The 21,225-nt window shown below is 66.7% G+C and overlaps 1 protein-coding gene across 2 annotated transcripts; it reads left to right on the top strand.

Moving 5' to 3' along the window:
• Positions 1-90: 90 nt before the first annotated feature.
• Positions 91-19,564, top strand: NKD2 (NKD inhibitor of WNT signaling pathway 2). Of its 2 annotated transcripts, XM_021077139.2 has the most exons (10): positions 91-336; positions 438-473; positions 778-878; positions 14,988-15,048; positions 16,195-16,322; positions 16,567-16,662; positions 17,211-17,358; positions 17,675-17,759; positions 18,061-18,188; positions 18,334-19,564. In XM_021077139.2, the coding sequence occupies exons 1-10, from the start codon at positions 312-314 to the stop codon at positions 18,888-18,890; spliced, it is 1,365 nt and encodes a 454-aa protein (XP_020932798.2). In that variant the 5' UTR covers positions 91-311; the 3' UTR covers positions 18,891-19,564. The 2 variants fall into 2 exon arrangements, with proteins under 2 accessions (XP_020932798.2, XP_084858109.1); XM_085001983.1 differs by lacking the exon at positions 438-473.
• Positions 19,565-21,225: the final 1,661 nt, after the last annotated feature.

Genomic DNA, 21,225 nt, shown 5'->3' with positions numbered 1-21,225 from the left:
CGGCGGCGGCGGTGGCGGGCGGGAGGCCGGGGGCGGGTGCGCTGCGGGCGGCGGCCGCGGGGGGCGCTGCGGGGGCCGCGGTTAAAGCCCAGGCGCGGGCGCGCGCGCTCAGAGGGAGCCGGGCCGCCGCCGCCGCCGCCGCGCCCCCGCCCGCCCGCCCGCCCAGCGCCCCGCGGCGGCGCCGGACCCCGGCCGCCCGGTCCCTGCGGCCCCGCGCATGCCGGGAGCCCGCACCGGACCCCAGCCCTGCACCTGAGCGCGGTGCCGGGAGCGCAGGCGGGCGGGCGGGCGGGCCGGGGCCCGGGGGCGACATGGGGAAATTCCAGTCCAAGCACGGTGAGATGCGGGCCGGGGCGGCGGGCCGGGGGCGGCGGGGGGCGCGCGGCGGCCACTCACTGTCCCTTCCCTCTTCCCCGCGCCCTCCGGCCGCGCCGCAGCCTCTGCAGCCTTCAAGCGGAGAGAGAGCCCCGAAGGTGAGCGCGCGGGGCGGCGGCCGGGGCGCGGGACCCGGAGCCCAGAGCGCGATGCGCGTCCTGACCTGGAGCGCGCGGGTGGGGGACACGGCCGCGGGGCCCCCGGGAGCGCGCAGGTCTCCCCGCCGCAGAGCCGGCCCGGCCCGGCCCGGCCCAAGCCCTTCGCCCCAGGCCGCGCGCGCGCGCGGAGAAGGGTGGGCGCGCGGGGCGGCGGGCACGGCCAAGGCGCAGCGCCCAGGGCTTACCCGGCGTCTCCCTCCCTCTTTGGTGCCCTGTTTCCCGCGCGTCCGCCCACGGACTGCAGGGGACAGCTTCGTGGTGTCTGCGTACACGAGTGGCCGCAAAGGCATGGAGGAGGCAGAACGTCGGGGCGGCGGCGTGGAGCACAGTGCGTGGGACAAGCAGGTAGGCGTGGTGGGCCCAGTGGCCACTGGGGCAGGGGGGGAGCGGGAGAGTACTAGCTGCGCCACCCTGACCCCACCGGGCAACAGAAGGCAAAAGCCAGATGGCCGGCGACAGTGACGCCGGCTGGGCGAAGAGAGCCATCTGCCCCTGTCACTGGTGGCCCTGTGGCAAGGCCTCAGTGGTCCAGGCTGGAGGGGTGGGGGCCTGGGCCAAGAATTGCTTTAGCGTCCCTGCACTGGGCAGCAGTGATGGCCAGAATCAAAGGCCACCATGCTGCCTATCTGCCTTGAGGGTGACCCCTGGCCTGCAGGGGAGCTCATGGGAGAGCCAGGCTCCAGACCGACAGCCAAGGCCACCCAGACTGCAGGTGCTGTCAGGGGCCGCAGGGGTCCCTGTCAGGGCTCAGCGTCCCTTTGGGTGGGTCTGGAAGGTGCTGCGTCCAGAAGCAGAGGAGGGCCCAGGCAGCAGAGGGAACACAATGCACAAATTTGCCAGGGTGGAGGGGGGCCGCTGGGTGGCCGGGGCACGAATGTGAACTGGATTTGGGTAGGGAGGTGGCCATGCAGACGGCTGAGCACCCCCCTCTCCCACTGCCTGCTCCCCACCTTGGCCCCAGAGGCCACTGCAGAGGGCACCGCTCACGGGCACGGCAGCTCCCTTTTGGGAAGACCCTCTTCTGGCTGGTTGATCAATGCACCGTTCTGAGTGTGTTTGCACACACCTGGCGGCTTTGTCCTGGGAAGGGGCCGCAAAATGCCCTGAAATGAAACACATGCACGCGTGCCCGTGCCGCTCTCCGCCTCGCGTCCCTGTAGAGACGGGAGGAAGCTGCGTTGTAAGCGACGTGCTGGGTGCCCACAGCGGGGTCGCCTGCGTGTGTGGAGCTCGGCCCTCCCTGGGCGATGACTCTGAGGTGGTCGGCGCGGAGCTCAGAGTGGCCCAGGCTCAGGCTGGCCCTGCACTGCCAGCTGTCCGCCTGGGGGCCTTCTCCCGGGGCGTGGGCAGCATGGGCCTGGGGATGCGCAGGTGGGTGGCCGGCGGGCACTCTTTAGTTCAGAAAGGGGCGCCCACACGTGCTCTGGAAAACAGCAATGCTTCTGCTGTTGCTCTGAGGTTGTAGACCAGGACTGCAGTGGACTCCACGGTCTGGGCCGTGTTTAAACGAACAGCGTGGGTTCGGCCTGAGCTGTCCTCTCGTCCTTGTCCTGCCATGGGCTGGATGTCCTGTGTCCTCCCAAACTCCTATGTTGGGATCGAACCCCAGGGTGATGGTGTTCGGTGGGGGGCCTTTCGGGAGGTGACTCGGACGCGGGGGCAGAGCCCTTGCGATGGCCTTAGCCCTCGAGAGTCCCTGAGAGCGCCCTTGTTCTGTCCGTCACAAGGTTACAGCCAGAAGGCCCCATCAGTGACTCAGGAAGGGGCCCTCAGCAGACACAGGATCTGCCGGCCCCTTGGTCTCGAACGTCCGGCCTCCAGGACTGGGAGCGGTCACTTTCTGCCGTGTATAAGCTCGGTCTGCGGTGCGTTGTCACGGCAACCCGAGCCGACCGAGCCGGCGGCCTCGTTGTGGCGCTTTTCAGCGGGATGAGGAGGGAGCACGCTCGCAGACTGAGGGGTGGTCCTTTCAATCACACCCAGTCTCCCCATCTGCGCCCCGTTTCCTCTTGGCCGTGGGGCTGTGAGGTGCCCCTGCCGGGCGCCGGCCTGGAGTTGGACCTTCTGGGCCAGGGGCTCAGATACCTCACGGCTCCTCCCTCTCCAGGCACGCGTGCCCAGCCGAGCCCCAGACTCGCCCACCACCCCTTCTCCTGGTTGTGCCCGGACATTGCTCGGTTGGGGACATCGCGGCCCCTTCTCTGTGCGGTGTCCAGAGCCCTGCCTTCCCAGGGGTGCCCCGGGCATGGCCAGGCTGACCACACAGGGCATCCAGGACGTCTGACTGGGGCCGGGGGCGACACGTCCTCCTATTTGGAGCTTCCACGCAGGTCAGCCCCCGTGTGCCATGGTGCCCCAAGACCCGTGGCAAATGACCCTGTGGAAAGGAAGTGTGTGTCCACCACCCGCCCAACTCGCCTGTCCTCCCCACCCCCCAGAGAGAGATGAGGTTGGTTTTGCCCGCTAATTAGTGAGCTGTGCCGGCTGCTGCCTGCTTAGTGCACGTCTGAAAGATCTCCGACAAATGGCAGTGTTTTCGGGGCGGGGGGGGGACTACCTGCTGCAGGATCTAGAATAGTCTCTCGTCAGTTCTGAGAGACGCCACTTCATTGCCAGGCGCCCCCAGGGGCCAGGGCTGTGCCAGGTGCCGGAGCGTTACAGAGGATCCAGGAAGGGAGTGACGGAGGTTGTGTGGGCGTTAGAGTCATCGGGGGGGGGGGGGGGCGGGCACTGGCGGTGCTATTGCCAGGGTGGGGCCACGGGGTCCTGGCGGGGCTCCTGGAGTTTCATCCTTCTCGGCACACGCTTGCTCACTGCCTGTCTGTTGGATTCCTCCTGTGCCCCCTGAGGGGCACCAGAGGTTAGAAGTCGAGAATCACCCCTAAAAATGGAAACTTGCTGCGACTCGAACACGGATTTCTCTTAGGGAAACCTGAAAGGGGGACTCTGCAGCCCGCTGCAGAGACGGTATTTTAACTGAGACTTGGGTCGTGAGTGGGAAGCCCCTCTGGGGCTTTGCCCGCAGCCCAGACGCCTCCCCCCTCCATGTCCCATCAGCGCAGAGCTGCAGGGGGTAAGCACCCAGGAGGGACAGGCTGTGTCCTACGCTGTGGGTGCCCAGCTCCTGTGCAGCCACCAGGCCACAGCCACGTGCAACGAGTGGCCCGTGTGCCTTCCAGCCAGCTGGGTGGTGGGCGCTCTGGCCAGGGCGCAGGTCCACAGACTGAGTGCCAGGCTTCCTCGGCCCTGTGCTGGGGATGCTGTGACCTCTGCAGTCCTGGCCCGAGAAGGGACCCTGCCAGGAGTGCTGTGCTTTCTCTCGGGCGCCCACTGCACACCCAGGCCTTGGGGACCAGCAGCCCTGTTTCTGCCTTTGGGTAGGGCCCAGCCGTGTGGGAGGCCAGCGCAGATGTGCGCAGAGCCTGGGGGCCCCCCTGACATGGGCCTGGGGGCCCAGACCTTGTGGGTCAGTGGGGGAGCCTCCCAGGGTCGGGCGGTAGACGTGCCCCTCCCTGGCCCAGGGTCTGGAATTGCAGGCGGCCCTGCCAACCTGTGCTTAGTCGGGGGAGGCCCTCGGAGCCCCGCTCTGGGGCCAGATTCCACAGAGCGAGGAGGAGCCGTGGGACCGCCACTGGTCTAAGGCCCAGCTTCTGCCAAAGGAGTGAGGGAAGAGCCATGGTGCCACCGTGGCAAGCGCGGTGGGTGCCACATCTGAGCAGCACCTGCCCGTCGCCTCGCCTGGTTGTCGCTTGTGGAGAAGTGGTTTGGTAGGAGAGCTTCACTCTATCATTTCTTAGACAGTCCGGGCGGGTAGGCGGGCGTCGGCCCTCTGTCTGGCCAAATGGTGCCACTTTGAAACAGGCTGTGCGCAGAGGCGCAGCTGCAGTGTCAGCTCGGGGGCGGCGGTTCCGGCTGGCTGCGGGGTGACCGGATGTCAGCTGAGGCCCCTGCCCCGCAGTCCCACGTGGCGCCCTGGGCGCCCTGGTGAAGATCAAGTAGCCCTTCAGCCCTAACTGGAGGGGGGGCAGCGAGCTCGAGGTGCGCCAGCGGGGGTTCTGTCCTGGGCACCGTGACCACCACACTCTCAGGACTCCTGGCCTCTGGAATGAGCTTCCTGGGCACCGCTGTTGCCGAAGTTTGTCAAAGCAGTGACAACACGGTGGCCGGTGGCTCCTTGCCCTGAGCAGGGGCAGCTGCGTGTCATCTGCTCGCGGAAGCGGACAGGTTCACCTGAGCCGAGGCACCGCAGTATGTGCACCGCACCCAGTCTCAGCGCTTCTGGAAGACGTGACCGCGCGGCGTGTGCGGGGCTGGGCTGACCTCCTTGGAGCAAAATAGTGGCCAAGATCTGTATTGCGGTTGCGTCTCCCTTGCAGGCGGCACCCGGTTCTCCTTCAGCCACGTCGTCTGGGCGGCCAGTGCCCGTGCAGAGCCGGCGGGCAGGGCGACCCGGCCTGGGTGGGGCTGGACCGAACTCCCCGCCTCCCCAACCTGCCTCGCTTGGGGTCAGGGGTTTGGTCGTCTCCTTCTCAGGATGTGAGACGTTGAGGCCACGAGTGTCCCTTGTTCTCACCCCCACCGTTGGCCAGGGGGTGACCCCCATTCAGCCCCAACAATCTTGTCAAAGAAATCCTGGGGGCAGACAATGGCTGGGAACCCCAGTCCATGGCTACTTGAGAATGAGGGCTCACCCTGCCCGGGGCTTCCTCTGTCCCCTTGTTAGGAGACGAGGCTGGCATGGTGGCCCAGAGCCACCCAGACCCGGCCAGATGCCAGCCGTCCCTCACGCTCAGTTCTCTGGGCCCCAGCCTGTCCTCCATGGCCCTAGGCTGCATGCTTCAGCTTGGGTCCGACAAGGAAAGATGCGGTGACTGCTTTGCAGAGAGCAGAACAGAACCCGCGCTGGGGCTGCCGGGCACAGGGTCCCTGTTCTCATCCCGGTGCCGGGCGCAAGGGCCGCCCGCTGCTCAGTAAGACAGGTGGTGCTGATCTCGGCTCTTACGCTAGGTGCCCCCAGGCAGGAGGAGCGAGCGCCCTGCCCACACCAGGAGCTGTGAGCTGCGCCCAAGAGTCGGCAGCGCCCCCCAACCCCGGTGCTCCGGGCAGGCGTGGCGGATGTGGGGTCACCGTGGCCCCTGCCTCCTTCTCCCTGAAGGAAAAGCTGTGGCCGCCACCTCCAGAGCAGGGACCCGGTTTGCGGGAGCAGCTGTTCTGGAAGGGTGGATCCATCTCCTGCGTTTGCCCAGCAGCCAGGATTCGAGGGAAGCGCCGCCTGGGCTCCAGGTGGAGCCTCACCTGCGTGGACGCAGCCAAAGGCACCGGAAGGAAAAACCCATGTTGCCTGGAGTGCCCAGGGCTCCTGAGGCAGGCCTGGGGTACGGATGCCCACCTGCCCGCCCGTGCCCCCCAGAGGGCTCTCCATGGGGGGAGGCGGAGAGCACAGCCCTGCAGGGCCGAGGGATGGGGAGGTGGGTCCCGGGACGGGGCAGCAGTCTGCTCTCCCCACGGCCCCTCCTGCCCAGTAGGGCGCCCGCTGGGCGATTCCGCGTGTGGGGCGAGGGGCTGACAGTGTCACAGCAGAAGCCCCAGCCAAGGAGGGGGGCAGGTGCAGCCCTCACCAGGGGGCAGCCTCTGCAGCCGACAGCCTAGGGTTTGCTGTGGCGGCTGTAATGGAGTCCCGTGGACAGACAGACTGACGGGGTGGCTCAGACAGTGGACTTCTTATCTCCGCCCTGGAGGCCGGAAGTCCCAGGGTGGGCGACTGCTTCCCCGGGGCCTCCCCTCCCCACATGCTCACTGGGCCAACCCCCAGAGGGGATGTTCTCGTGTCAGGACACAGGCCCTTGGGATCAGGGTCCACCCCAGTGACCTCGTCTTAACTCAGCCCAGCCCAGCTCCAGCCCAGCCCCAGCTCAGCTCCAGCCCGGGCAGCAGGATTGCAGACGTGGTTGTGGCTGCCTTTGGCACGATGACTTGATTAGCTTACAGCCAGTCTGAGGGCACTGAATTACTGAGTGCTCCAGCAGGGAACCCAGGAAGCCTCTCGGCAGGTGGATTCTGGAGGGGTCTGGGCATCACGTCCCTGGTGCCCCTGAGGTTGAGACTGTCCCTCCTTAGCAGGGAGGAAGCTGCCGGCCCCAGGCGGGATAAGGCTCCCCATCTCCAGTGTCACCTCCCTGCAGGGCCCCCCACCCCAGGCCTCTGCCCCCTCCTCCCCGTGGTGCTGCTGCTGAGCTGGTGACCAGCTGCTCCCAGGAGCCCGAGGGGCCTTGCGGGTGCAGTCCCGACGCCAAGCGAGGATCCCCCCGCACCTGGGGCAGAGAGTGGGTCCCCTTCAATGGCGTTAGGAGCCGCTGGCCCTTGCACCGGGCATCGCACAGCCCAGCCATGTCCGGTTTGGGCAAGGCTGACCTGCAGCCCTGGCCAGGCCAGCCTCTGCAGAGCAGCCTCGTGCAGCTGGCCACTGGGCCTCGGGGCCTCGGCTTCGCCGTGAATTTCAGCCTCTCCCGGGTGGTTGTGTGTCTGGTGACCATGCTGCCAGCAGGGAACACAGTCTGCTCAGTCCTGCTGTGGCCAGAGGGACTCGTATTCCAGGGACATTGTACTTCGCTTTGAGCTCTGAAATCAGAGAAGCAACAAGGCACAGAATCATTTTATCTTTTGTCTTTTTTTTTTTTTTTTTGCCATTTCTTGGGCCGCTCTCGCGGCATATGGAGGCTCCCAGGCTAGGGGTCGACTCGGAGCTGTAGCCACCAGCCTACGCCAGAGCCACAGCAACGCTGGATCCGAGCCACGTCTGCAGCCTACAGCAGAGCTCACGGCAACGCCGGATTGTTAACCCCTGAGCAAGGGCAGGGATCGAACCTGCAACCTCATGGTTCCTAGTTGGGTTCGTTAACCACTGCGCCACGACGGGAACTCCCACAGGATCATTTTAACAAGCCACTGAGCTTGGTGAATCTAGGAGCTGCCGTGGCAGGACCAGGGCCTCCTGCTCACCTAGAACAGGCACCCTATCCATGGCCTTGTCCCGGGCACGTGGTCAGCGATGCAGGGCCCTCGGGGCTCCGTCCTTCCTGTCATCCACAGGCCCCGTGCTGTGATGCTGAACTTCTGGGACTCGGCCTCAGCGGAAGCTCACGGCCGAGTGCAGCCTGGGTTCGATTCTATCTCCTGACCCACAAAAGCCTGCCTTGTGCAGTCCTCTGTGGGTGTCCAGCCCTCCGAGGCCACATCCAGGCCCCTCTGAGGCTTCCCCCCAACCGCAGACTGTCCCGTGGCCCTGCTGCTGCCGGCTCAGCTGGCCTGGGAGGCCCCGGCCTGGGCTGCACTGCTCTGCCCACCAGACCTCCTGCTGCTCGTACAGCCTGCGTCCCCTCCCCGCCCGCCCGGCTTAACGGGAGGGTTCCCCTGGCTCTGCCTTCGCTCCTCACCAGAGCAATCATGGCGCTGCCTCTGCCCTGGGCCCTGAGGTTAGGGGTGGTGTGCTGTGGCAGGTGGAAGATGCACACCTCATCCGTCGCCCATTGGCCCATCCTGGGCACCTGGTTCCCACCGGCCCCAGCCCTGGTGTCCAGGTGCTCTCAGCCTGGCGTCCTTCTCTCCATGCTCAGCCTTCTGGCCTCTTGGCAACAACAAGTCCACGTCTCTGTTGGCCTCTTGCTGCCCAGGAGCATCTGGGGCTGCCCACGGGCTCATCCGTAGGGTCCGAGAGGCACTGAGCCCATGTGCCCAGGACAGCCTAGGGCTGGCAGGATGCGCTGAATGGCTGGGTGCAGAGAAAGGGGCCCGGGGACCGTGGTGCTGTCCTGGGCTGGCAAAGCTGTGGGGACCCTGATAGCTGCATCCTGAGCACACACCTCACATGGGCAGGGGGGTACACCCCTGAGAACACATCTGACACAGACACAGGGCCCCCCCAGCACACACCTGACACAGACACAGGCCACCCCCCCCAGCACGCACCTGACACAGACACAGGGCCCACCCCCCCGCACACACCTGACACAGATACAGGGTCCCCCCAGCATGTAGTTTACACAGATACAGGCCCCCTCCAGCACACACCTGACGCAGACACAGGGCCCCCTGGCACACACCTGACACAGACACAGGGGGGCCCAGATGTCTGTCTGCTACCTGCTTGTCACCCACAGAGAGGGGCCACCCTCTCCTCGGGCTGCGGGCAGAGGGCTGAGGAATCCAGTGTTGGGGGCACTGCCTAGGGCCCTGGTTTTCAACCTGTGGTGGATTCTGCCCAAGGGCCCAGGCGAGGGACACTCCGTCCAGCTGCCCGCGGTGTCTCAGCCCCTCCCACACCCTCATAAACGCACCGTGAAGCCAGAAAGTGCTGGAGTTTGTGGGCGAGGAAGGGGGCGGGGAAATGACAGCAGCGAAGAGAATGTCGGGGTCCGGCCTCCGGAGGGACGGGAGCCGCGCGGGAGGCAGACGCAGGGCCGCGGGCTCCGGCCCCCCGCAGGCTGGCCCTGCAGAGGCGTTGCTGGGACCTCTCCTGAGGGACGAGGGACGCTGGCCTGGGCTCCGGGAACTGAGCGAGGCAGGTGCCTGCAGGGCCCAAGGACACACCGAGGCCCTGGTCCTGTGAGCGGGGCGACGCCAAGGCAGCGGGAGGTGGGGGTGGGGGTTCCCCAGGGTGGCCCAACCTGCAGAGCCCTGGGGAGAGCCCCCGGAGAGCCGTGCTTGGGGACACGGACCCACACCACCCGCGAGTTGGCATCTCGGGGCCTCCCGAGCCGGAGCCCTTTCTGTGCTTCCCTTGGTTTGTCTGGGATGGTTCGTCTCCTTAAAACAGACCTGGTTTGGCTGTTGGGAAACGCAGGGCTCTGGGGGCTCCTGACGGCAGCTGCAGCGCAGGCCACACCCCTCAGGGTGGCCGCCCCGGGCGGGGGCGCCAGTGCGGCTGCTGCCTGGGAGAAGGGCCCGTCCTGTGGCTTGTTCTGGGGCCGGAGTAGCCCGTCCCCTGGGTGCTGGGACAGAGGGACCCCGTTCCTGCTCGGGGTTCCGGCGGCAGCTGGAGAAGGGCGGCAAGGCCAGAGTGGATCTCCTTCGCTGCCCAGAGTTCTCCCGCCACACGGCTGTCCTGGGCCTGGCTCTGCTTCTGAGACAAGATCACCATTGACAGAGACACTTCCCAAAGACTTCTGGTGGCCGACAGGCACATGAACAGATGCTCAGTATCGCGCATCACCAGGCGCACGCAAACCCCGTCACCATCAGATCCAACCTCACACCTGTCAGGACGGCTGCCCCCAAAAGACAAGAGACAAGTGCCCTGGTGGCCTAGCAGTTAGGGACTCAGCCTTGTCCCTTCTGTGGCTCAGGTTCGATCCCTGGCCCAGGAATGTCGCAGGCCACGTGGCGCGGTGCGGAGAGAGGGCACCTGCACGTTCTGTAGCTGGGAGGTAAATTGGGCGGCTTCCTCGGAAACCAGTGTGGAGGATCCCGAATAAGCCCAAGACAGAGCCGTCACGTGACCCAGCAACCCCACTCTGGGGGTCTGTCCGAAGGAAACCAAAACCCTAATTCAAAAGCCGTATGCGCCCCATGTGCATCGCAGCATTGTTTACAGCGGCCAGGACTTGGAGGCCGCCTGATTGTCCGCTGACGGGTGGACGGATGGAGTTGTGACGTGTGTGTCCACAGTAGGAATATTATTTGGCATAAAGAAGACAGTCTTGCCAAGACATGGGTGACCTTGAGGGTCTGTGCTGAGTCCACTAAGTCAGAGAGAGACAAGTACAAGCTGGTTGTGGGAAAGGGGCCGGGAGGCCCAAACAAGCCAAGGGCAGCTCGCGTCGGGGTTGAGACCAAATTGCTCTCGGGGTGGACTCGGTTCCCGTGTGTGTGCTGGGCCCGCCCCCGGGGCCGGTGGGCAGGTGTTCCCTCGCAGGGCATTTCCCTGATGCTCTGGAGGTGCTTTCAAAGGACGCAACACCCTCATTACCTTCCTCAGGGGAGCTCGGCACGTGGGGTCCTGGGGCTGGAATCACGTAGAAGCTGCTGGCATTTCCAGCCGTGTCTCTGCTGTGGGCACCAGCATCACACACTAGCACGTGGAGCCTCCTAAACTGGAAAACAAGACTTAACACGCAGGGTTCTTCTCCCTCCGGAATGACTCTTCCTGTGACATGAGACGTGAGGCTTTGACGCGAAGGAAAGAGAACGAGAGGCCCGGCAGTTTTTCCAGAGGAAGAATTCGGAGAGGGGACGACGCCTCTGGGCCTGCGTCTCAAACCCGGTGGTCGCCGGCACAGGAGCGGGGCCGTGGGTCTGCGCTGTGCTCCGTGCGTTTTGCGCCGGGGAAGCGCGGAGGCAGAGCGGGCGCCGGAAGCTTGATCCCTGTGGTCTTCCTTTTCCGCTGAGGTTTCTCCCTGTTACCTCTGGACACAGACGCAGAGGCGGGCGTGACGGGGAGCAAAGCCAAGTCTGCAGGTTCGTAGCAAAGTGATGGAGGGTTAAACTGGAAACAGAGTCGCAGGTACTGAGAACCAGAATCCCTGAAGAATTTGGGGCCCATCTTAGGACCACTGCTCCGTCACCCGGGGTAGAGACTGGGTGGTGGTGGGGTGTGTACAAACGCGTGGGTACACCTGTGTCCGTGCACACACGTACGTGTCTGAGTTCGTGCACGCGTGTGCGGATGTGGGCTGTAGAGAGAGCGTCTTCCTGATGCTGCGGTTGTCAGGCTTCCCTGCACAGTCTAGTGGGGGTTCTTCCCCGGGGGTGGCCTGGGTGTCCCCGCATAACCTGTTCACCCCTGTGCTGGGCGCCGGCCTCCGGCCTTCCTCCCGCAGGTGTGGCAGCCATTCTCTGGCGGGTCCCAGCGAGGGGCCGGGGGCCTCTCAGGGGTCTGGGTTGGGACGAGGCTGCCGACAAAGAAGCTGCCGTGGGCCGGGTGCACGGGGTGTGACACGTCCTGCGCCTTCGCCCATTAAAACGAGCAGGATCCCCAACCGCCACGCTGGGCCGGGAGGGAGGCGGGACAGAAGGGACCCCCTTTCCCTCCTCACGCAGGAAGCAGGGATGGCAGCGAGCAGGCCCACGGGGTTGGGGGCGCTTCTCTCAGGAGACCCTTTGACCCCCAGACACGGAGCTTCTGGACGTAAAGTGCAAATTTGTTTTTTGCAGAGTCTGGTTAAACAGCCCTAACCAGGAAGTGTCCAGGTCTAGAAATGTCCCTGGGGTCTTGAAGCCGAAGCCGGAGGGTCTGGGGTCTGGGGAGGCCACCGGCCCCTCCCCGAGGCTTCGCGGTCCTGAGTCTTCAGTTCACAGTCACGGCCACAGCGGCCCTGGACGGAGACGCTCCGTGGGCCTCCCCGCACGAGGAGGGGATCACTAGGCCCGTAAAGCTGCGATGGCCCGTCCGAAACTGTTTAGCCTCCAGGGCCTCCAGTCAGCTCTGCCCCGCAGCCCCAAAGCCGCCTCCGTCTCCCTCATGGGTGTTTCTGAGCTGTGTCCCCTCCATCAGTGGGCGAAGTGGAGGCGCAGCCTCTGACTTCGTAAAGAGCCTCTGAGGCCACGTCCAGCCTGCCGCCTGCTGCCCCACTAAGCCCCCTTGCCACCCACGCAGCTGCGCCCTGACCTTGACTCTGCCTCTCCCCAGCCCCGCCCTGGAGTCCCGCCCTTGCCTTCTCCCCACGCCCATCCCGCCCACGTCCAGGGACCTGACAGCCCTGAGTGGGTTCCTGGCGCCCAGGTGGCCCAGGTCGTCCTTGCCTGGATGTCACGTCACCCCCGGCCCCTGCCCAGCCCCGGGCCCCTCCCAAACAGCCCCGAAGCAGCCTTGGTCCCCCGCCGCACAAGCCTGCTGGTCCCTCCCTGGGCCCCGCCACGGCCCTCAGCCTTTCCAGCTCCACAAACGCCGCCCCGAGGCTCACCGCAGCCCCACGTCCCCACCATCTGCCGTGACCAGGCAGGCAGCTCCTGGTCCCTGGTCCCCGCCCCACCCGGGCTGCCCAGTCCTGGGGCTGCTGCCCTTCACCCTCGAGGAGGCGGGGCTGGCCTCCGGCTTCTGGAGAGCTCCCTGACTGGGAGCTGGAGTCGGTGTGGCGCCCCCAGGGCCCTCCCCACAAGCTGCTTTAGAACCACCTGCGTTACCTGCTCGGGGCGTCTCCTGCCCCCCACCCCACCCTTGCCAGTGAGGGCCATCAGTGTCCTGCATGCAGTCCCGGCTGAGCTCCAGGGCTGCAGGATGTGGATGGCGTGAACGACGCTGAGTGGGCAGCCCGGGGGAGGGCACAGGCGCTCCGCCGCAGGGAGGTGCCCTGGGAACCCGGGAGCATGTTTGCTGCAGGTGTTGGGACGTGGACGGCTGCGTGACACCTGGTGGACAGCACCTTCTGGATAATTTCTGTGGCCCTGGGCTTGGCCCCTGCAGGACCCCAAGCGTCCTGAGGGACCTGGGGAGCATCTGTTCTACCGAGAGCCCTTTTCTGGAGGACGCCCCCCACAGGCCCACTCTGTGCCCTCCTCCTGGTGCTCCCTGGCCCTCCCCCCGCCCCGAGGCCCTCCCCCACCCACAGGACCCCTGTCTTCTCCTCTCTCCCAGACTGGACTCCGCCCACGGGGGGCCTCTCCCGCCCCCGCCCCAGCACACCTCATCCTGTCTGTTGAGGCCCCGATCCCCAGGCTCCCCCAACCCCTGGGAAGAGTTTGGGTTCAGCTCACCCGGGACTTTGAAGGGAAGCCCAGTGCAGGCTTGAAAGAGAGTTGCCTGCCCTTCCTGGGACAAAACAAACCTGAATTAACCTGAGAGCTGCTGGCGGGGTCTTGACACGGCTTTCTGGCTGCGTGGGGGGGAGGAGAAGCTCCTGGAAGGTCGGGTTCTGAGCACTGCCCCCCAACACACACACACACAAACACACACACACCTGCGCGCGCGCGCGTCAGCTGGAGTTCAGCACAGAGTCTGGCAGGGTTCAGGATGGTGGCTGCTGGGGACAGTGACCCAGGGTCCTGACGGGTCCCCTGCAGGGTGAGAGGGGCTGGGATGGGGCGGTGGGGACCCCGCAGCGAAGGAAAAGGGGGAGAGTAAAGTGGGCCGCCGACGCCTGGGAGTGACAGCAAGTGGCGGGCGCGGGCGCAGAAAGCGCTCCTCAGCCGGGGGTCTGCAGGAGGTCAGACCCTGGTCCAGCGTGGGTGGGATGCGGGGTCCAGGGCGCCACCCCGTGTCACCAAGGAGGACCCCCTTCAGGCAGCAGGGGAGCAAGAAGGCAGAGGCCAGACGAGTGAGAGGCACGGTTGGAGGGTTTTATCTGCAGGGGGCTCAGAGCTGGAGGGGGCGCCAGGCTCAGCTGAGTGGGGCCGGCCCGCCCTGGAAGGCACTGCTGCGAGAGGGGCCCTTGCTGGGGGACGTTGGAGATGGGGCCGGTCTGCGCCTTCTTCCTGCGCAAGGGTTCGGTCCCCCTGGCGGGGAGGGGCCGCGCGTCCTGCCCGAAGCCCTGTGGTAGGTTTTCCCTGTTGCAGTTAAAGCTCTTGGCCCTTCGATTCAGCCAACACAGCACAGATGGAGGGGCATCTCTGTGTCACCAGGAAGGACGTGACTGACCGCCCCCGTCGCAGGGACGAGAAGGGAAAACCTGCGGCTGTTCTTTCTCCTCCTCGATCGCTTTGCGTTGCATCCAGGGTCGTTGTCTTGGAGCTCAAACACCACGTGTGCTAATGTCGGGGCGGCTCGTCCACGTTCTGCCGTCCGGCCGAACGGGGGGCCCCACTGGCTGCGTTGCTCAGACTGCCGGTCCTGGCCTGGTCCGAGTGCTCTGGGGGCCGAGCGAGCGTCTCGGGGTCCAGCCAAGGGCTGTGCAGACCCCACTCTGGCCCCTCCCCACCCAGAGCGTTTGCTGTCTTGTCTGGACCCAGCACAACCCCCACAGCAAGCGCTCAAATTACTTTAAAGCCCCGAACATGGAATGACCCCCTGAACCTCCAGTGGCTTTGCGCACCTGTGAGGTCCCGGGTGTCTCAGCCGAGCCCCACGGGACCCAGCCGCCCGCCGGCCCAGGGCCTCGGCTCTTTCACCTGCGACTGCTCTTCTGGCCAGAGGCGCTGTGCTCAGTGCCTGTCAGACCCTTAGGCCCAGAGGGGAGGGTGGTGGTTGCCGTTCTTGTCCTTCCGTGACTGGCCGGGATGAGACAGGAGCCAGGGGGCAGGCGGGTGTCCAGTCCTGTGCCCGCCTCTCAGCTCAGACCAGGTCCGGGGCATTCTCAGGGCGGCGGCACCCTCGGGCAGCCCGTGGGGCTCATTTTGAAGCAGCGGTGCTCCTGTGGGGCCGTGTCTGGTCCCGGAGATGGTTCTGAAGGAGCCAGGAACCCGTGGGATATGCGTTTGACTTTCAAAACCTGAGGCTTGGTGGGCGGGCAAGGTTGGCGGTTCTGGTCCCGGCCCCCGGAGCACGTGCCGGGATGGGCACGGATGGCCCGGTCCTCTCTCCCGCAGGAGCTGCCTGGCGGCGACCTCAAGGAAGGGCCTTTCTGGGAAGACCAGTGCGCCCTGGAGGGTGAGTTCTGACCCCTGGCCTCACCGCCTCCACCTCCTGGGCCCTGGCTCCCGCCCAGGACCCTGAACAAGCTGAGCCCCTGGCCACATGCACAGCCCACACCCCACCCTCTCAACTTACCTGCCAAACCCAAACCAACCCTGGGCAGCCGCGGTCCACACGACGGCCATGAGCAGGTGCAGGCGGCTGCATTCCCCAGGCCTGAAAGCAAGCCGTCCGTCCAGGGGTTCCCATCATGGCTCAGTGGTAATGAATCTGACCAGTAACCATGAGGACGCAGGTTCGATCCCTGGCCTGGCTCAGTGGGTGGCTGTGGCTGTGGCTGTGGTGTAGGCTAGCAGCTATAGCACTGATTCATCCCCTAGCCTGGGAATTTACATATGCCGCAAGTGCAGCCTTAAAAAGACCAAAAGAAAAAAAAAAAAAAAACAAAAACAGCTGTCCATCAAGCCTGCTTAGAAATGCAGCTCACTTGGGCTGCTCCGGACCAGCACCTGGGGTTCGGAGAAGCAGAGTCAGGGGCCCCGCCTCCACCTCCTCAGGTCCCATGAGCCCCAGGCAGGCGGATGGGCCATCAGCGAATCCCTGGCTCAGGTGTGGGTCTGCCATGCTGTGTTAGTGCCCGGCTGCCCATATGGTCAGCGTGTGACACGTGCCACCCAGGTCCCTGCCCATGTGCCCCCTCAGGGGGGCGGGCGCAGCTGTGCACTGCGCTGGGTGAGCCCAGGCCTGGGGGAGGGCGGGGAGTCCCCAGGGTGCAGGGCCGCCCGCAGCTGCATGAGCACCTGTCCAGGGGCCGAGCCTGCTCCCCCAACACCCAGGCAGAAGGAGCCCAGAAACTAGAGAGCTCGTGGTCCAGCCACGCCCAGAGCGCGGGGTTGAGGGAGGGAAGCGGGGCCCTGTGGTGACCGTCCTGGAGGCCCCTCGGGCAGGGCCCCCCCTGCTTCGGAGCCACTGCCGGCCCCGGGGGCGGGGGCAGAGGAGGGCCACCTGCCGTCCGTGTTCCCGAAGGACAGGGTCATCTGAGACCCGTCTGGAGAGGACCAGAGGCTTGGCGAGGACTCGGTGGCTCAGGGCCACACTCCCCACCCTCTCTGCCCTGCGTTGCCCCCGGGCTCGGCCCTTCTCACCCGCTTGTCCCTCCAGTGGCACTGCCGCCTGAGAGGGCTGAGGGCCGGGAGGGCCCAGGACAGCTCTTCGGTACAGACGGTGGAGAAAGAGCCGCAAACCGCGAGGGCCCCCGGTGGCTGGGCAAGAAGCGCCTCAACGTGGACGTAGGTCTTCCTGCCGCTCCTCTCGTGCGGGCGGCCGGGGGCCCGGCGGCTCCCTGTGGTAGCCCCAGACCACGGCCGGGGGTGGGGGGCGCCGGCTGGTCGGAGGGACCTCCCCGGGCATCAGTGCAGCACGCGGAATGACCTGGAAGCCTGCCAGGAGGGGAGGGGCCCCTTTCCTGGAGGGTCAGGGCTCCCAGCGCAGGGGTGAGCACGACCCGCCCCCTCTGTCCCCCGCCCCCTGCAGGCGCTCCAGTGCGACGTCTCGGTGGAGGAGGACAACCACCAGGAGTGGACGTTCACGCTCTACGGCTTCGACAACAGTGGCAAAGCCACCAGAGAGGTGACACGCTGTGTCCGGGTCATGCGGTCCTCTGAAGGGCACTGGCAGATGACGAGGCGGGGGCTTTGTGCTGGGGGGACGCTGAGCCCCTCTCTAGGCTGGGAGGGGGGCAGGGCAGGGGCCACAGGACCAGGTACCTGGCGAGCCGTCTGTGCCACCCGCTGTCCTGGCTCCCAGCCTGGCCGGCAGCACCCATCGGGCAGGCTCGCGTGTCGAGGGGCAGAGTGTGCCCGGCAAGGAAGCAGACAGGCTGGTTGGCTGCAGCCAGCGTGTTTGAGTCAAGACCACAACTTCAGGAGTTTATCTGTTGGCTCAGTCCCTTGAACACAGGCTCGGTTTGAGATTTTACTGTCAGAGCGAGGCGGGTGATCCTAGCTGAGCGCTGGCCTGGCCGCTGGGCCCACCCGCGGGGCCGGGGCCGCCGGCTCAGACGAGCTCTGGCTCCAGCCGGGCTGCGCTGGGACGCTGACGCTGAGCCAGACAGGCCGCAGCCCGGGCGGGCCCTCCCCCGCCAGGCCGCCTGTCCTGACGCCCGCGCCCGTCCCCAGGACATGTCGAGCCTGATGCACACCATCTACGAGGTGGTGGACGCCTCCGTCAGCCACTCCTCTGGCGGCAGCAAGACCCTCCGCGTGAAGCTGACCGTCAGCCCGGAGCCCGCCGGCAAGAGGAGGGAAGGGCCCCCCGCCGTCCAGGGTGAGGGGCTCGGGCTGCGGGTCTCCCTGCTCAGACGCCTGTAGACCCTGCTGTCACGGCAGCTGCCCCCGACCCCCCGCCCCACGCCCCTGCCCCCACTGGCCTCTCCACGGCGCCCACTCGCCGTGCCCTGGGTACTTGGTCCTAGTGCCCCCTCAGGACAAAGACCGCTACGGTGCCCTGAACGTGGAAAGAAGGGCCTGGCACCAGGCAGAGGCTCGAGCTTGTTCAGCGAATGAATGTGTGCGTGGGGGGTGGGGGAGGAGCGCGCGAGCCAGGGAGGGAGGGAACAAGGGCGCCCGCCTGCCTCTTTCAGACCGGGAGCCCATCCGCTGCAGGACGGAGGGGGAGCTCGCCGAGGACCCCAGGGTGGCCGACAAGAGGCTGTACCTGCACATCAGGTGGGGGACCGGGCCCAGCCCCGCCTCCTCATGGGGGAGCTGCCCACCGCCCCTGCCTCCTGCAGGCGTCAGGTGGTCTCCTCAGGGTGGCGTGCCAGGCCGGTGAAGGCCGGACGCTGTGGGGGCGCGTTCCCTGCCGTCTGAGATGCTGTGGGGCTTGCAGGGCAGCGAGGGGTCAGCCTCAACTTTGCACTGGCCGTGGTGGTGACCCGGCAGTGGCTGCAGAGGCCAGGGGGTTCCCAGTGGGTGGGGGTGCGGGTCAGAGCAGAAGTCAGCGCCCCCTGCCCTGTGCTCCATGCAGGAGGCCCCACCCCGACGCCCACCTCTACTCTGAGCGGGGGTCCTACTGTGTGGACGAGAACACGGAGCGGAGGAACCACTACCTGGACCTGGCCGGGATCGAGAACTACACGTCCAGATTCGGGCCGGGTAGGGGCGGGCACGGTGCCAGGGGGATGCCAGCGGGTCCCGGGTCCCTGTGGCGAACCGCAGCGGCAGCTGTGCGGGTGGGGACCCACGGCAGGTGGGCCAGCCCGGGGCCTGCAGAGGGTCTCACGCGCACTCCCATTTGCAGGGTCCCCTCCGGCGCAGGCCAGGCAGGAGCACCAGGCCAGGGCCCCGCACCCCCAGGGCAGGTCGCGCTCCCAGGAGTCAGATGCGCATGCCACGCACCACCGCCGGTGCCAGCTGCCGCCAGAGCACGCCCTGCTGGCTGTCGAGCCCGTCCCCCGGGCGCTGGACCTGCAGCCCCGGCCGAAGGGGCAGGAGAAGCAGTTCCTGAGGTCCCCCCAGGGCTCGGGGAGGCCGCCAGGCGGGGGCAGGCCCGGGAGGTCCTTCAGCTACCACCCGCCGCCCCCGACCCCGCAGGCCCCCCAGGACGGCCCCCACCTCCCGCAGCCCCCGCCCCCGCCCTACGGCCACCGGCGCTGCCGGCAGAGGGGCAGGGAGGGCCACTCGCCGCTCAAGGCCGCGCTGGGCCAGCCCCCAGTGCTGGAGCACGAGGTGGTGCGGGACCTGCCGCCCGTGCTGCTGGGCGAGGCCCTGGCGGTGCCCGTGGTCCAGCGCCACGAGCACCACCACCACCACGAGCACCACCACCACCACCACCACCACCACCACCCCCCGGCCTAGATGCCCGCCGCCCGCTTCCGTGCGCCCGCTTCAGAGCTGTTGTGTGAACCTGCCGGCACGCGTGTAGCTTTGGCCCCCACCCCCGCTCTCGCCCCGGCCCCAAAGCAGCCCCGAGGGGCCCCGCGCAGACGTGTGGTGTCTGTCCACCCGGAGCCGCGCTGTGAGTGCTTTGCTGGCAGGGAGGGCGCGAGCCCGCAGGCCCCGGGGGAGCAGTCGGCCCTTGGGTGGCCACGTGGGTGGGCCCGGTAGCTCCTCGTGGAGTCGCCACCAAGTCAGGGGTGACCGCTGAGAGGAGGGTGGCCGCCTGGGCCGGGAGGTGTGGGCCCCCCAGACGCGCGCACAGCCCGCCAGGCGCGAGGTGGCTCCTGTCCTCCATGGACTCTGAGAGCATCCGCCGCGGGCACAGCTGCAGCTTTGCGAACGCGTGGCTCCCTCGCGAGGCTGGACGTTGCCGAAAGCACGAAGCCCGGGGCGTCCACCACCCCCACCCCCCACCCCGCACAGGCAGGAAGCTGCTGCCGCTTGGCCCATGTGAGCAACTTGTGAATTTGTGCAGCTGGTTTTGTATTTGCCTCCTTGCCGCCCGACTTTAAGGATAAAACAAATTAGTGGTCGCCTTGTGACGGAGCTTCTCCCCAGTCATAATAAAGAAGCGTGCATTTGGTAACCTGTCATTCCTTGTGCCGTGTCATTCGTGTGTCTCCAGTCCTGCTGGGTGGCACCTTCCCGTGGCATATCGGGTGGTCACCACCCTGCACCCCTGGCCTGGCTGCACCCCCAGGACCACACGGGGAAGCAGATGCCCACCTGGGAGAAAGGCCGTGACACAGCGGACGAGGCCCTCGCAAGTCAGCGGGGCCGCGTCCAACTTCAGGGGCCACTCCTGGCTGCTGGGCTGCACGGGAGCCACAGGCTCTGATGCCAAGCCCACCCTCCTTGCCGGCCACCAGGAAGGCCATGTGGTGCCAGGCCAGGTGGAGGAGAGCTGCCTTTTGTCACAGAAACAAAGGCCCTCGTTGCTGCCTTAAGTGTAACTTGGGTACTGGGTGATCTCGAACTGGACCAAGCTGTGTCCTGCACCCTCAGGAAAGCCCTTCTGGAAAGGACGTTGCCAAATAAAGCTGGTATTGAGTGAGTGAAGGTGTTCTCTGTGGTTCTCTGGGGTGTGGCCCCCGGTCCTTGGCTTCTCGTGTGGCACCTGTGTGGGACGTGGCAGGAGGCCACCCTGCCCAGGTCCCACGCCACCCCCAGTAGTCCCTCTGCCCACACCCATCAAGCTTACCTGGCCAGAGGTGACCCCTGTGCCGCCCCCGCCCCCCGGCACGCGCCTGCCCCCTGGGGCTTGCAACTTGTCGTGGGCACCAGGCTGTGTGCAGCAGGAGCCCTGCGAGCACACTGGCCAGTCCCCGGGCCAAGCCTGGAAGGATGCGGGTTCTTCTCAGCCACCCACAGAAAAGAGGGACTTGAGCCTCCTGTGGGCCTCACGAGCCACAGGCTCCCCCCAGACACCCGCAGCACCTCTGTTAGGGTGGAGGGTGGGGCTTGGGGATCACGGCCTAGCAAGGGGCAAACCATGGGCAAGCCCGCGCCCCCGGCCGCCCCCTCGCCCTCTGAAGCACATGCAGTCTGTGGGAAGGGGGTGTGGGGGGGGTGCTGGCCCGGCTGCACCCCCGGCAAGACCCCAGGACATGACACACTGTGCGGGGCGGGGGCCACCACCCTTGAGAGATGCAGCCAGCAGCACGCCCCAGACGCGATCAGCACTCAGGGCCAGGGTTCGAGCCGTTGCTGACGTCCACGCCAAGGGGTGGTGCTGGACAAGAGCGTGAGCGCCCCGAGTTGAGGGCAGCACCAGAGGGGGGTCTGGGAGGGAATCGGGGTCCGACCTGACCAGGAAAATGGGGAGGCCCAGACCGCCAACGTGGGAGTGGGAGGTGGCCAGCAGGGCAGTGGCCAGGGCGGGCCACGGGTTAGAGGCAGCCTCAGGACAGCCCCTCAGGCCACACAGAGGGGCTTGGGGGGCCACCCCTGTCTTGTCCACTGGCCCGGGTTCCACCAGATGTGAATTCTGGCAAGAGGCCCGCCCTGCCACACCCCTGGCTTCCTGGCCTCCCGCAGGGAGAAGGCTGTGCAGCCAGGTGACTGCGTCTCCGGCCCCAGGCCGGGGAGGTGGGGAGACCCTGGGATGGGGCCATGGGGAGGCGGAGGGGGCAGCTCTGGGACGGGAACCCAGGGCCATCAAGCGAGTGGGCAGCGCCCAGTGGGCCGGATGCAGGCCTCCCCGCCGCTGAGAGGGTGGAGGCCCCTGAGCACTGAGCATGAGGCCGTGGGGTCT

The sequence above is a fragment of the Sus scrofa genome, chromosome 16 (genome assembly GCF_054392235.1).
Source record: "Sus scrofa isolate SSC_HxYL_T2T_F1_AM1 chromosome 16, Sscrofa_HxYL_maternal_Yorkshire_Landrace_v2.0, whole genome shotgun sequence".
Lineage (NCBI taxonomy): Eukaryota > Metazoa > Chordata > Mammalia > Artiodactyla > Suidae > Sus > Sus scrofa.
Note: the sequence above shows the minus strand (reverse complement) of the source record. Positions and strands in the feature narration are given on the sequence as shown.

What these genes read in the sequence shown, in the direction of transcription:
- NKD2 (XM_021077139.2), top strand. Translation starts at nt 312, where the DNA reads ATGGGGAAATTCCAGTCCAAGCACG. An exon ending in AGGGCCCCCCGCCGTCCAGG is followed by an intron (nt 17,359 to 17,674) that starts GTGAGGGGCTCG and finishes TGCCTCTTTCAG; the next exon opens with ACCGGGAGCCCATCCGCTGC. An exon ending in AGGCTGTACCTGCACATCAG is followed by an intron (nt 17,760 to 18,060) that starts GTGGGGGACCGG and finishes TGCTCCATGCAG; the next exon opens with GAGGCCCCACCCCGACGCCC.